This window comes from Myiozetetes cayanensis, unplaced genomic scaffold (assembly GCF_022539395.1).
Source record: "Myiozetetes cayanensis isolate MyiCay16 unplaced genomic scaffold, myiCay2020 scf2-11, whole genome shotgun sequence".
Taxonomy (NCBI): domain Eukaryota; kingdom Metazoa; phylum Chordata; class Aves; order Passeriformes; family Tyrannidae; genus Myiozetetes; species Myiozetetes cayanensis.
The window spans coordinates 3,682,308-3,694,611 of record NW_026087411.1 but is presented as its reverse complement, the minus strand read 5'-3'; the positions used below and the strand labels follow the sequence as shown (position 1 = coordinate 3,694,611).

The 12,304-nt window shown below is 41.5% G+C and overlaps 1 protein-coding gene across 3 annotated transcripts in view; it reads right to left on the bottom strand.

The window, feature by feature from the left end:
• The window catches only part of ABHD12 (abhydrolase domain containing 12, lysophospholipase), a 38,289-nt gene that overhangs the window by 19,243 nt on the left and 6,742 nt on the right, over positions 1–12,304 (bottom strand). Inside the window, exon 1 of one of the 3 annotated variants that reach the window (XM_050315230.1) lies at positions 1,921–1,973. The exons of the other annotated variants lie outside the window; for them this stretch is intronic. Coding sequence (XP_050171187.1) covers positions 1,921–1,958 — 38 coding nt within the window. The 5' untranslated portion in view covers positions 1,959–1,973. Of the gene's footprint in view, positions 1–1,920; positions 1,974–12,304 lie in introns of those variants that run through there. 3 annotated transcript variants of the gene reach the window in all.

Here is a 12,304-nt window from a genome sequence, read left to right as displayed (position 1 = left end):
AGCCTACAGACAGAACTGGAATGGAAATAGTTTAACACACCACCATTTTCAAAATCTCAATAGCTTTTGTAGTCCTAGGCTAAAGCCAAGACTCTCAGGAACAGTTTTCCAGCACAGCAAAAAAGAAGACATTCCAATCTCCCCCACGCAGATAAGTTTTTGGCATGATTGCTAGGGTACTCACAGGGAATAGGCTATCCTCTTATTCATCCAAAATCTGCCTCCATCACACTATCTGCCTACAAACAGGGGCTTTAGAAGAAAGTTAGTGAGTGCCAAACCCTCAGACTGGCCTACCTCTGCCCTGTGGAGAGCAGCAAATAGAGGAGGCAATGGCAGAGGTCCCAAGTACAGAGCAGTGAGTAACAAGCAACATAACAAGTCTGCCTACGGCTGTGGTCTTTAGAAGGGGCCCAGCAGACGTAGTCGAGCCAGGGTCTGCAGAGCAATCCACCATGGAATGAGGTAAGGTCAGCTAAACACAAATGTGAACCTCAAAACTTTGGGGAAAAAAGACACAGCATTTTGTTTGGGCTAACCACAGCTGACCATAGCTCTCTGCTCTCAGATTTCCACAACCACCCCAACATTAGCCCCTACCACTCATTCCCATAGCTGGAACAGGTTTGTGGAAGAGCTAGGGTGGAGACATCACCAAAGGGTAGCTGACATTTAGCTGCTGAGCAGCTGGAAGCCAACTTAGCTATCTTCAACAAGAAAAGTGTGTCTTTTTGTTAAAACTTTTTTTCTCATTCGGCTAGTCGGTCAGAATCAGCACAACCTTGCCATTTCCCTTCAGCTCACACCTGAGGTAGCTGTCATCACCACCTTCCCACTAAGAACATAATACAGGTAAGCAGCCAGGCAGGAATGGGGCTTTCCAGCAAGTTTTCCTGCCTGGGGCCTAGATCCTGCTGCAGCCAAACAGCTCTCCTGGGGGACTTTTCCATATGCCAGGATTTCAGTTCTACAGAATAAAAACTCCACGTGCTTAGAAAGATACCAGAGCCAGGTCTAAACTCCTCCAGGCACAACCAGAGCACATCAAAACAGAGGCTCTTCAGACATCTGGGTTGCAAAGTACTTCACATGATCCAGCCACAAGTCAGAACCAGGAACAGAAAACACTAAAGACGGCATTGTGAAAGTAATGTGTCAGAGTCCAGGAATGAGTCCAGTTTCTCTTTTTTGGAGACTGAACCTAGACATCTCTTTCTTTGCTCTCATGCTCCATGCCAAATGCTAATCGGTAACGTGATATTTGCACCTCATCTCCAGGGAGATTTCTACTTAAAATGTAACCAGGGCAAAGCTTCTATCCATCAGACAGGTTCTTTTCTCCTGATAAATCCAAGACAATGTGCTGAAAGTACAGACATTATAAAATTATCAGGTAAGTCTTCAGTGAGTAATTTAGATAAATTAAATTGCTCTTGCTTGGTAGGAAAGCTATTTGAGGAAACAAATGTCCTGCAAAAGAAGCTTTTGGTGTGCTCAGGTAAAAGCAGCAGCAACATACCAGGAAACCAAGCCAGCCTTAGTTGGGAAATACAAGTAAGTTAGAAAATAAGCAGCTGCAAACTGAAGATATTTTATAATATCAGAAATGGATATAAAAATATCTAAATAAAACCAAAGCAACAAAAAACTTCACACAACACAGAACACCCAATCCCAAGTCACCCCAAAATAAAACAAAATCCCCTGACATCACATTTTCCTCCTTTCATTTACCAAAGGCTTTTGCCCAACTTCTGGGTTCTGTCCAAACACAGGCAAAATCTGAAGTAGTTTTTGCTTCACACAGATTTCTGAAGTGGACATGAAAAAACACATTCTCTCTCTAGACATACTTAAATCTGATGGAAGTCCTTGCTCCAAGTGTGACGTCAGAAACAGAAAATTTTTCTGTTAACTTACACCTGGATGAAAGTCCTACATTCTCCCAGAGAAAGCATATTTTGCACTTGGGCCCAGTAGGAGTATCTGGCTGGCAATGAGGAGCTGGGAGTCCTTTCATGGTCATTTCCCCTGAGTGTGTTATCTTTGCTCTATCGGCACTAAGGGAACCGCAGGTACAAACATCCTTTGCCTCACCATGGGAAACAACCCACAAACGAACATTCGAGTACTGCACCACAGGGATTTCTATCGTCCAGAATCACAGTCCATCTGCAAAAAGCAACAGAGTCAAGCAAATTTACTATGGGCATCTTTCGAACCACAATGCTGGTGTTCCCCCCTCCTCTCCAGCAAACTCTGGAGGTTTCATGAAAAGTGTCCAACCACCACACTGCTGTGGTACACTCTGCATCCAGATTCAGATTAAAATAATTTCCCCTGCAGAACATCTAAATCATTTCCACATAAGAAGTACACGAGAAGACTTTCCATCAGCATCTCCTTATCAGCTGTACTACAAGGGTGAAAGGGCAGGCCAAGGGTGAAACAAGAGCTGCAGTTGAGCGAGAACAAAATTTATGAGAAACATAAAATTTATGAGAAACATAAAAAAAACCAGATACATTGCACTTGCAGTCCCAAAAGGATCTATAGACAAATGCACATAAGCGCTCATGTGATCCACATGGGGCAATAGTAAAACAAAATGCCCACAGACACCAGCGTATGAAATTATGTTAGTTCAGCAAATGCTGTCACTCCAGCTTGCTCTGGTGACCCCATCAGCTGTTCAAACTGCAAACTGGCAATGCTCTCCTGGCAGGAATTCAGAGCACGGGATGTGGAAAGCCAAGACCATTTTCATTCTCGGTCAAGCAAGGTGCCTCCTGATTATCAGGTGACAAAAGTCACTTTTAAAGCAGGAGAGGAAAAAGTAAAATGGTATGAACAATGGCATAACAAGAACACATCCCACCACTTATCTAACAGAATACATTAGGAAAAAACCAAATAAAATCAATACATTTGTACCCTCAGACAAAGATCAAGAGCGTAACAATCAGGAGGCAGATAAAGACACAAACAAAACGAGGGTCAAAGGAAATTTAAAGGGCTGGGACGATTTTTTTTAGGGGTAAACAGAGTTGAACCCAAAACAACCTATTCTACAACCTGGAAACTGCAACTGAGCCCCAAGGCACACAGGGGCATGCAGAAACAGTACAGCAGCCATGCAAAGGGCAGGACAGCCCACACATCGAGTCCCTGGCAAGCCCTTCAGCCTTCTTTGCTAGCTTTGTTTTTAAACAAGAGATGGTTTCTAGCCCAGGTAGGATCTTGAAGAGCACTCATCTTCCCTTCCTGTAGAAAGCCTGTACAATAGTGTTGCACAGGGCTCCTGCTTCTTGCAGGTCCTGAAGGGTGAAAGGATCCCCCAGTCTTTCTTTTTTTCTCCACACAGGCTACCTGAGCCACCCAATCCAATTAATCTTTTATTTTATTTCACTTGTTCCCTGGACAAAGGATAAAAACCTATCAGCCTTCCAACTGTGTGAATGCACAGAGGCAGCCTCTGAGCTACTGAATGGGAGTTCATAGGCAGTGTGTCTCCTTCCCATTCAGAACTGTTACCAGCAGCTTTTGGACAGTTTGTGCAGTGCCACCCAACAATGTACTTTTCCACTACAAGATTAATATGGGTTCTTTACTCTTCTGGTTTGCTGTAAAACCTGCTTTATGTACAGTTAAATGCAAATTGAAAAGATGGTAATGTCCAAGGCTTTGCCCCCTCCTGGTTTCTGTGCACAGTGAACAAAGCTGCATGGGCAAACAGGCAATCGCCTGATTCATTTTGGGCTATTTCAGGCACTTCTATACAGAATTCTCCTCAATGAAAAAATCGGCAGCCAAGCCTTAATTCTGCTTCACTGGAAGTACTGCATAGAGAAGGAAGGTTGAATTACAGAAAATGCATCCAATCCTGAAAACAGATCTTGATCCATGAAAACCAGCAGGAACAATAGTATCTGCCAGAACTCTCAGCACCTGAGCAGTTGATCCCTCCCTTTGGCACTAAGATCCCTTTAATAGGATGAGTTCACTACAAAAAAAACGCAAAGAAAAAAACCAAAGCCCCCAAACTCATCTTGCTATTCTAAAAAAAAAAAAAAAAAGTCATAAATCACAATCCTTGGAAACAAGACACAAATGTAAAGGCATTGCTCTTTTTATTTTCCTAAATTTGTTTCATAAAACTACTAAAACATCATGTACAAAAACTGCATGGTAATCTGCATCCTCAGAGACGTTTTGTTTCACACTTCCTAAAACCTTTCGCTCTTGGAAAGATCTGGAAAATAAGAAAATTAGCTCTACCAGATTCCTTTGCCATCTCTTACACAAAGCTCTTTAAAATATTGAATCTTTGCTCTTTCTGCAGAAATATTCTAGTCTCTCTCTCAAAAGCTAAACTGCAGTATAGTATTGTGCTGGGCTTGGCTGGGGTAGAGTTCATTTTTTCCATAATAGCTAGTATGGGGCTATATTCTGGATTTTTGCTGGAAACAGTGTTGACAGGGATGCTTCAGTAACTGCTGAGCTTGCACTGCCTCAAGGCCTTTTCTACCCAACCAGAAAGGAGGCCAGGGATGCACAAGAAGCTGGGAGGGGACACAGATGGAACAGCTGACCCCAACTGACTAAAGGGATATTCCATACCAGATATTCCAGACCAAAAAATGAAGATACTACATATCACAGAGCCATGCAGAACATACTTTTAGAAGGATAGAGGACTTCACGATTTTTTTCAGGCACACAGCAGCAGAATAAATTGTTACTGACACACTCCACGTCTGTGAAAGACACAATTTGCTTTTTGTTGTTTCAAAAGGCAATCTGATCTTTCAGCTATTGGGATGAGGCAGGAAAGTTTGGGTATCTTATTTGTTCTTTGACAGTTTCTAAAATTCAAGTAGAAATCCATCTGCACATAAACCCAAGCATTAACAGTTGTTAGATCTGTTATCAGGAAGTATCAGTCAAATAATATAAATTTCTATTCTATGCCATCAAATGTACAAAAGACACAATAGCCAAATTCACACCTGATCCTACAGCATTCATCAGTGTAGCATCCAAAACATCACTCAATTTAAAAGAAGGATTTGAAATCAGGGACTATTTTAATCATGTCATAGATACATGAACAGTAAAGAGGCTACAAGAGACCCCCCAAGAAGTCACCCAGTCCATTATCCTCATCCTAAAAATGACACACTGCCTTAAACAGATGTCTGCCCAATTCCTCCCACAAACACCTGGCAAACTGCAACAGCCCATGCTTCATAAACATCCCTCTGGTGTTGCAGAGCTGAATTAGACGGGTTAAAGTTCACCAGGTTCATGCAACAAATCAGACTAGCTGACTTCTCACTGAAAAGCGATTTTTTTCCAGAAAAAAATAAAGAAGGCTACCAGAATATTTCAAAAGCTGAATAACAATTTGCCTACTAGGCACAAACAGAAAAAGCTACCCAAATCTCAAAATCTGGCTAAGCTACTAAATGTTCCTATTTACATTCCAGCAAGAAAGTGGGAGAGAAAGGTGAATAAAACACTAAGCACACCTTCTTAAATATTGGTCTTAAAAAACTAAGATGAAGGAAGACATTCAAGCCTCCACCAGCAGAGACTCAATCCAGGAAAAGCTACTCCCCTTCATAACGCTCAGCATCCTACTTACTGTACCTACTTTGACTACATCCAGAAGCAAAGAGTTGGGACGTTCTACTTTTTTAAATAAAAGACAAATTAATAGGAATAATGGGCTTAATAAGGCAGGGGAAAGGCAACAAATTTGAAGTCTATGGGTTTTCATTTAAAAAAGAAGACAGAAAGGAAAGGCAAGCTAAGTTTTTTGATAATGTTTTCAAATATGCAAGCTCTACCTTCAGGTTTCTCAGAATACATGACAGCTTATTTTTTAAACAGACACAACACTAACTGATGGAAGTGAAAGTGTCCCAACAGAGGCAAAAGCTCAAAACCCAGAAAGGACAGTATGTCAATACACCCAGGAAACCTTTTGAATTTCCTGCCAAACAGTTCTAACCACAGAAAAACAGTGCCAGCTACTGAAATGTATTCTTCTTTGCTAGTATTATAGTACGTATACAGTATTCTCTGATTAGGATGCTGTATTTCTAAAGCACTGCAGAAAGCTATCATAAGTACTAGGTTATTTTTCTGTTCATAGCGGTATCCACAGGAAGACCATGAAAGATTCATACACAGCTCCAGAGAAGTGCTGAATGTCAGCAAGCAGAACCACAACATTTTGTCTATAGGCTAATCAGCTTTTTCAGCATCTCATCCCTTATTTTCTGTTGAAAATGTCCTATGTAATATCAATCAAACCCCTACTGATGCTGCCTTCAGTTAGGTTTACTGGACTTCTATCATCTTTTAAAAATCCCCCCCATGTCACTTGCGGTCAGAGAAACAATCACCTCAGTTCACTTGACAAGCTCTACATGGGCAAACTATGCAGTTTATCCCACTTTCCATTCACTTTCACGTCTATGCAGCCTGAAGCTGGCAACCAGTGAATGTGGCCACAAAAGGATGGCCACATCCTAGAAAAGACACGATCCTGTATCTGCATCGTAACAGATACACGCAAATACACGGTAGAATTAGGTTTCAAACAGCTCAGTTTGTGGAGATGGCTTAGCAGCTGTGGTAGAAAAGCCTGTCCAAAGAAGGAGCCTCCAGGACCTTTTCTTCTGGCTGTGGCGTCGGCTTATAGAGATTGTACAACCACTGCCTTAGACACATTCCTCTTCAGCAATGTCCTTTCCCTCCCTTTTTGCAAACTGTCTATTCCCAACATCCTTCCTGAGGCTTCATTTTAGCCCCAAAACACACTGTTGCCTACAAAACATCTCCTTTTGGCTGGGGTAAGAGCTGCAGGCAGTATTGTTCCAACTGTCTGAATATAGATGAGGTTTGAAACTTTAAGCTTCCAAATTCCCCCACAATCTACCACTTCATTACCTAGTTGCTCTCTTACAGCCCAGACTCTCAGAGACTGCTTCTCTGCCTCCTTCTGATTAATATCAAGGGATTAACCATTAACTTAAAACAATAAACAGCAAGAAGGAAGCCATCTAGCCAGTCATTTGCAAGAACTCAGATCTGACTCCAAGAGATGCAACTGCAAAGTAAAGGAAGGCAACTCAATTAATCGAGTTTTTCAGGAGACGCCATCAAGCTCCAGCTTTTGAGATCTTCATAACCACATTTCAGATTGCAGAAGAGGATAAGATCTTGGGTAGGACCTGCAAGAATCAAGACTGTGGGGCATCAAGTGGGGGAAATGTGGCATCAGCATTCAGGGTAAGTGGAAGGCACTGCAGATCAGTCAGTCAATAGCAATGAAATGCCAGTGAAGTTCATGCCAAGGCTCGGAGAACAGCAGGGGAGGGGGGGAGAAATTAAGCCCATAAAGTGAGGGAAAGGCAAGTCAGTGTACAGCATTAATGAGTAGAAATAATGGAGCAGCCTGCAGGTAATATATGGGCCCTTGTCAGCAAAATGCTGCAAAAAGCAGAGCAAAATGAAACAAGGTAGGGAAAGCCTCACACAAGCATTTACACATCCCACATGACAGGGACATGGGACATCTTTATCCCCCATCAAGCACCCCATACCTTCCTAAGGCTTGGGCTCTCCTTTACAGAACCATCAACTAAGCTGACTACCTACTAAAGGGCAGTGATAAAGTCATTTGTCTGATTAAGTAACTGTAAGCATTGGCAATTCCTTTGAAAGACAGGAGCTTAGACACCAGTCTTGATAATTTACGTTCCAATTGCATGAAATCTACATATGTGTCATAGACCAGGAGATAAGAACAGGCTGAACATTTGGCAACACAGCATGGATTTATTTAAAATGTACACTTGCAGCATGGTCAAAGTAGCAATTATAGCTACTTCTCAATGCTTGGGTAAAATGGTATTAGCATTAGTGTGAATTGTGTGTGGCAAGATTAACCTGAAAGCTACATTTTAAAAAGAAAGGAGCAGATGCTACCGTTATTTTAAGTAAGTAGCAAACAATGACTAATTAAACCCTAGGCAATTGAACAATTGACTTTTGGGACAGAAGGGCAGGCTTGGGGATTAGGGTTTTAAGGTTAACTTTTCTTGAATGCATCTTCTGCAGACAGCCGCTTAGTTTGTGCCAGAACCCTTCCAGTATGAACTGCTTGTTTAAATTCTATGAAAATACTTTCTCCAGCAATACTGCTGACACTAATCAAATCTGAAGTCACCCACACTAGATTTTAGTCGAGCTTGGCACTGAGATACTACTGTGGTGCAAGTACACTCCCTCCACAGCGTTTACCAAATTTTTAAGTTTTCCACTCATTTCACAGCTGACAGCTGGTTTATATTAGAGGCACAGCCCTCTCACTACTCCATGAGCCAGGGAATGCAAAGCTGTCTGCAAACGAAAGAGATAAAACCACAACATAAACACCAAAAGACTGAAACAGCACCAGACGTGCAAAACAAAGGCTTCAGACCAGACAAGTCTGATTTTTATCCAAGCGATACAGCTCATTTCTTTCTACTACACTTGCCTTCATGAGGAAGAGTATGAAGCTGCACAAGCAAAGGTTCAAGAGCAGAACTAGTCCAGACATGTAATACTCCACCACAGTTCCTAACTCACATTTAAAGTCAAGTCACTTGCCTGATGAATGCATACCATAATTGAGGCATCACACAATATGGCAGAGCCAGTTCCCTTACCACCACTCACAACTTAAGTGTGTTAACCCTGCAGCAACAACGAGAATCCAGAGTCAGCCTTTGTTCTCATGGATACACGTGTACGAACAGGTCTGTGTTTCCAAGCTGCACAACTTTGTGAACACAAGATCTTTTCACACCAACAGATTTTTGTGAGACAGCCACCACCCACACAGCTTCAGAATTATCAATACTAGCAGGCTCTGTGGCTCTGGCTTTCATCTAAACCATCTGACTCATTTGTGTATTGTGGACCTTTTTCCTTTTAAACGTATGAAAATGTCCATACTATACTTTCCAGCTGAGAAAGCTCTACTTTTGCTGGCAGAGATCAGAAGCCATTCCTTCTCGGAAGCCCGAAGAAAAAGAACGCTCTTGTGTTAGCAGCGATACTGCCACCTTTTAGATTCAGAACACATCGTTAGCAATACATTTGGATTACAATAGACCAACAGTTCCCTGTTAGAAGCATACAAGCAAACAAGAACATTAAACAATGCCAAAACATTACATATGCTGACTGTCAGCTCAGCACAGTTACAGTGCCCCCTGTAATTATGACCCGTTTAAAAAGGGAGGCTTAACAAACAGAGCATGGCCATAAAGCAACAGCCGTGGTTAAAGAACAGATGTCTGAAGGGATACAAAACCGCTGTCAGCCTCTGACATACCTTGAGCACGGGTTATTTCACATACAGTCAGGCAGATTAATCTGTTTCTGCTTTCATCTGTGATTTATTCAGGGATTCCAGCTTTACCTATGCTCAGGACCTTTATTTTGCTCAGGAAAGAATTCCAAAATAACAAAGGCTTAAAAAATTAATTACAATTAGAACCAAAGCCTTTGCTAATACTACAAAACCTTGAAGCGCCAAGCCTGAAAAACACATACTCCAAAAAGGTGAAAAGCAGGTGTTGGAGTTTTTAGTTAATTGCAGGGAAACAAAACATTTTGCAGGACTGTACATCAGACTATCACAAAGTCTGACATAAAATGAAGTCCCTACTCTGTCAGTCAAAAGGGGAAGATAATCCTTTACAAGGGACAGCACAAAGCTATCGGACACTGAAAGAAAAGGTTGGTCATTGCATTTCTGCTGGATTTGCAAGAACAAGAGAATGGGCTATTTCCAATGATTGTGTCCAATTCAGAGTTTTCATATTCAGCAATATAAAACCGGCATTGTCAGCTTTATTCTTGCTTCCTCAAGCTGCTCTGAAACAAATCAAAACTTTACACAAAGTGAGATGGGACTGCTTTAAGGGAGAAAACAGTGACAGGCCTCCCTCCCTGAGGATGCCAAGAAAGTCTTAAAATCTACTCAATTCTTAAGCACCTTAAACATACTTTCCTCCAGGAGCAAGAATGCTGCAACCTGGAGGCCCTGATTCCAAAGCTCCAGTTACATCATCCCCATTTGTGTAGGCTCCTCTGTCTCAGAAAAGTCACCCCAGGGGAAGCTTTACTGCCAGGGGAAGGGAAACCAGGCTCTAGATAGGGGTAAATGCATTTTCTGTTCTCTGAACTTGCACAATCCCACTGAAGAGTACCCTTCCAAGAGGGTATTTTTTCAGTAATGCTGAAAGGACTTCACCTGAAGTCCTTTGTTCTGCACACCTTTAGTAGCAAGGGAGATGAGTTTCCACAAAATCTCATTTCCCTTATTATTCAGCACTAATCTCTTCTGCAAGAGGAATTAACAACCATTTTAAGTGGGTACATATTTGATTTCAGCATAACTATTTGTGTTCAGAAGAACACCACTCTCTCTTCCCAAGCATGATATGAGGCAAAAATTCCAGACATAAGAGACGTCAAAAGAACAATTCTATATTCTGTTATCTCTGTTTAAGGCCATGCAGCATCCATCCAGACATGGGAGTTATTAAAAAAAAAATAATAATTTGAACTGGTCAGTCAACTGGTAGGGAAGATTTTTCTTATTATTTTTAAAATAAAATCCAGAAGGATTGAACTACTTACACTAGTCAATCCAACATGCCCTCCGCTAGCTATTTTCCAGATTCAGAAGAAACTTTGATGCCGAGGTTTTCCTCTTTTGATACCCAAAATTCTCTTTCCTGTGTTTTGATAGATTCTTTTGAACAAAGAGAGGGCAGCTATGGGACTTACCTCAAATATTTTCAAGTGTTTGTGTTTCAGAAGTGAATTTTCTAATCTAACAATCTTTTCTATAGATCTACTACTCAGTAAGAGTTACAATGTTGAAATAAATCTGGGTTAAATAAACACTTTGATTTCGAAAGTAAACAGTCATGATTCCTGTTAGCTCAGTGAATGATCAAGGCACTTTAATAGAGTCTAAAATTAGGAGATTTTGCTCGCAAGTTCAAACTGCCTTCAATAAGAACGAGGTTGATTTCCGAAGCTAAGTGTTGCACTGTTTCACCAATACTTAACTGCTTTGAGGGAGAGAGATGCATACCAGAAAAACAAAAGTGCACAGCCTAGATGGCAGCCTTACTGCTTGGATAGGGGACACTCCTTGACACATGACAGCTTGCAGAGGTGACTTACCTAGAACAGCTTCAACCTTTGCCACCATTTCTGTCCCACAGTTACAAACCCCCAACCTCTCCTCTGCCATCCTGCCTCATGTCCAGCTACATTTAACCTGTGTCCTGGCGACCTTTTCACTATTTGACCAGCTGCCTCAGACTGATGGCTGCCCTATTCATCAGCCCTCATCAACCCTCTCCTCCTCCCAGTTTTACCAACAGTAACTGTCTCATCCTTGGGATGGTTAATATACAAAACTATACACCTTTGAAACCAAGCATCAATCCCATGATAACTCCCCAGTTGTTTCTCTCTCCATTGAGCCAATTTTCAAAAGCGATAGCATGCTCTCCATTAGCAACACAAGCCCTTTCAACAGAATAAACTACAGTATAAAGTCAAGTGCTTTGGAGAAACAATTTTACCAGTGATACTTTCATCAACTAGGATGTAATCTTGACAAACCTGTCACGTTTTACACTGTCCTTCCACAGGACAGATCTACTTTCATTAGTGTATAAATTTAGCTGCTAAATCTTCTTCCACTGAATTTCAAATTAATACATACAATTTAAATTGCACAGACTCCACCTCAGGCTAATGGCTTTAAAGTCTCCTAGGTTTCCTGTTACCCTTTTAATACAGTAGAAGTACTTTCTTTTAATCTCCTTCTGGTACTGATTCAGTCACAGCTACATTAACATACGGCTCTCATATTACAGCCTTAGTGAATCTTCCTTGCTTGCAGTCAACTCACTCCTGATGTCAGAAGCTGGTCACTACTGTAACACCAACAACATGACACAGTGAGTTTCCAAAATGAAGATTTTTGTAGGGGAATTGCTGTAGAAGCCTATTTGCTAATTTCACATCCTGGCACGATTACCAAAATAATCTGACCTGCCCTTTAGGTCTGGGAAGATTAAGTAACTTAGCTGTAGCCTCCTAAGCAGGTTCCTTTCAAAGGAATCGAGACTCAGCAGGCAGTACTCTTCATCTACAAGGTAAGTCCTGCTTGGGTATATCAGGCCTCTTGCACATACTGCAAAAGTGGATT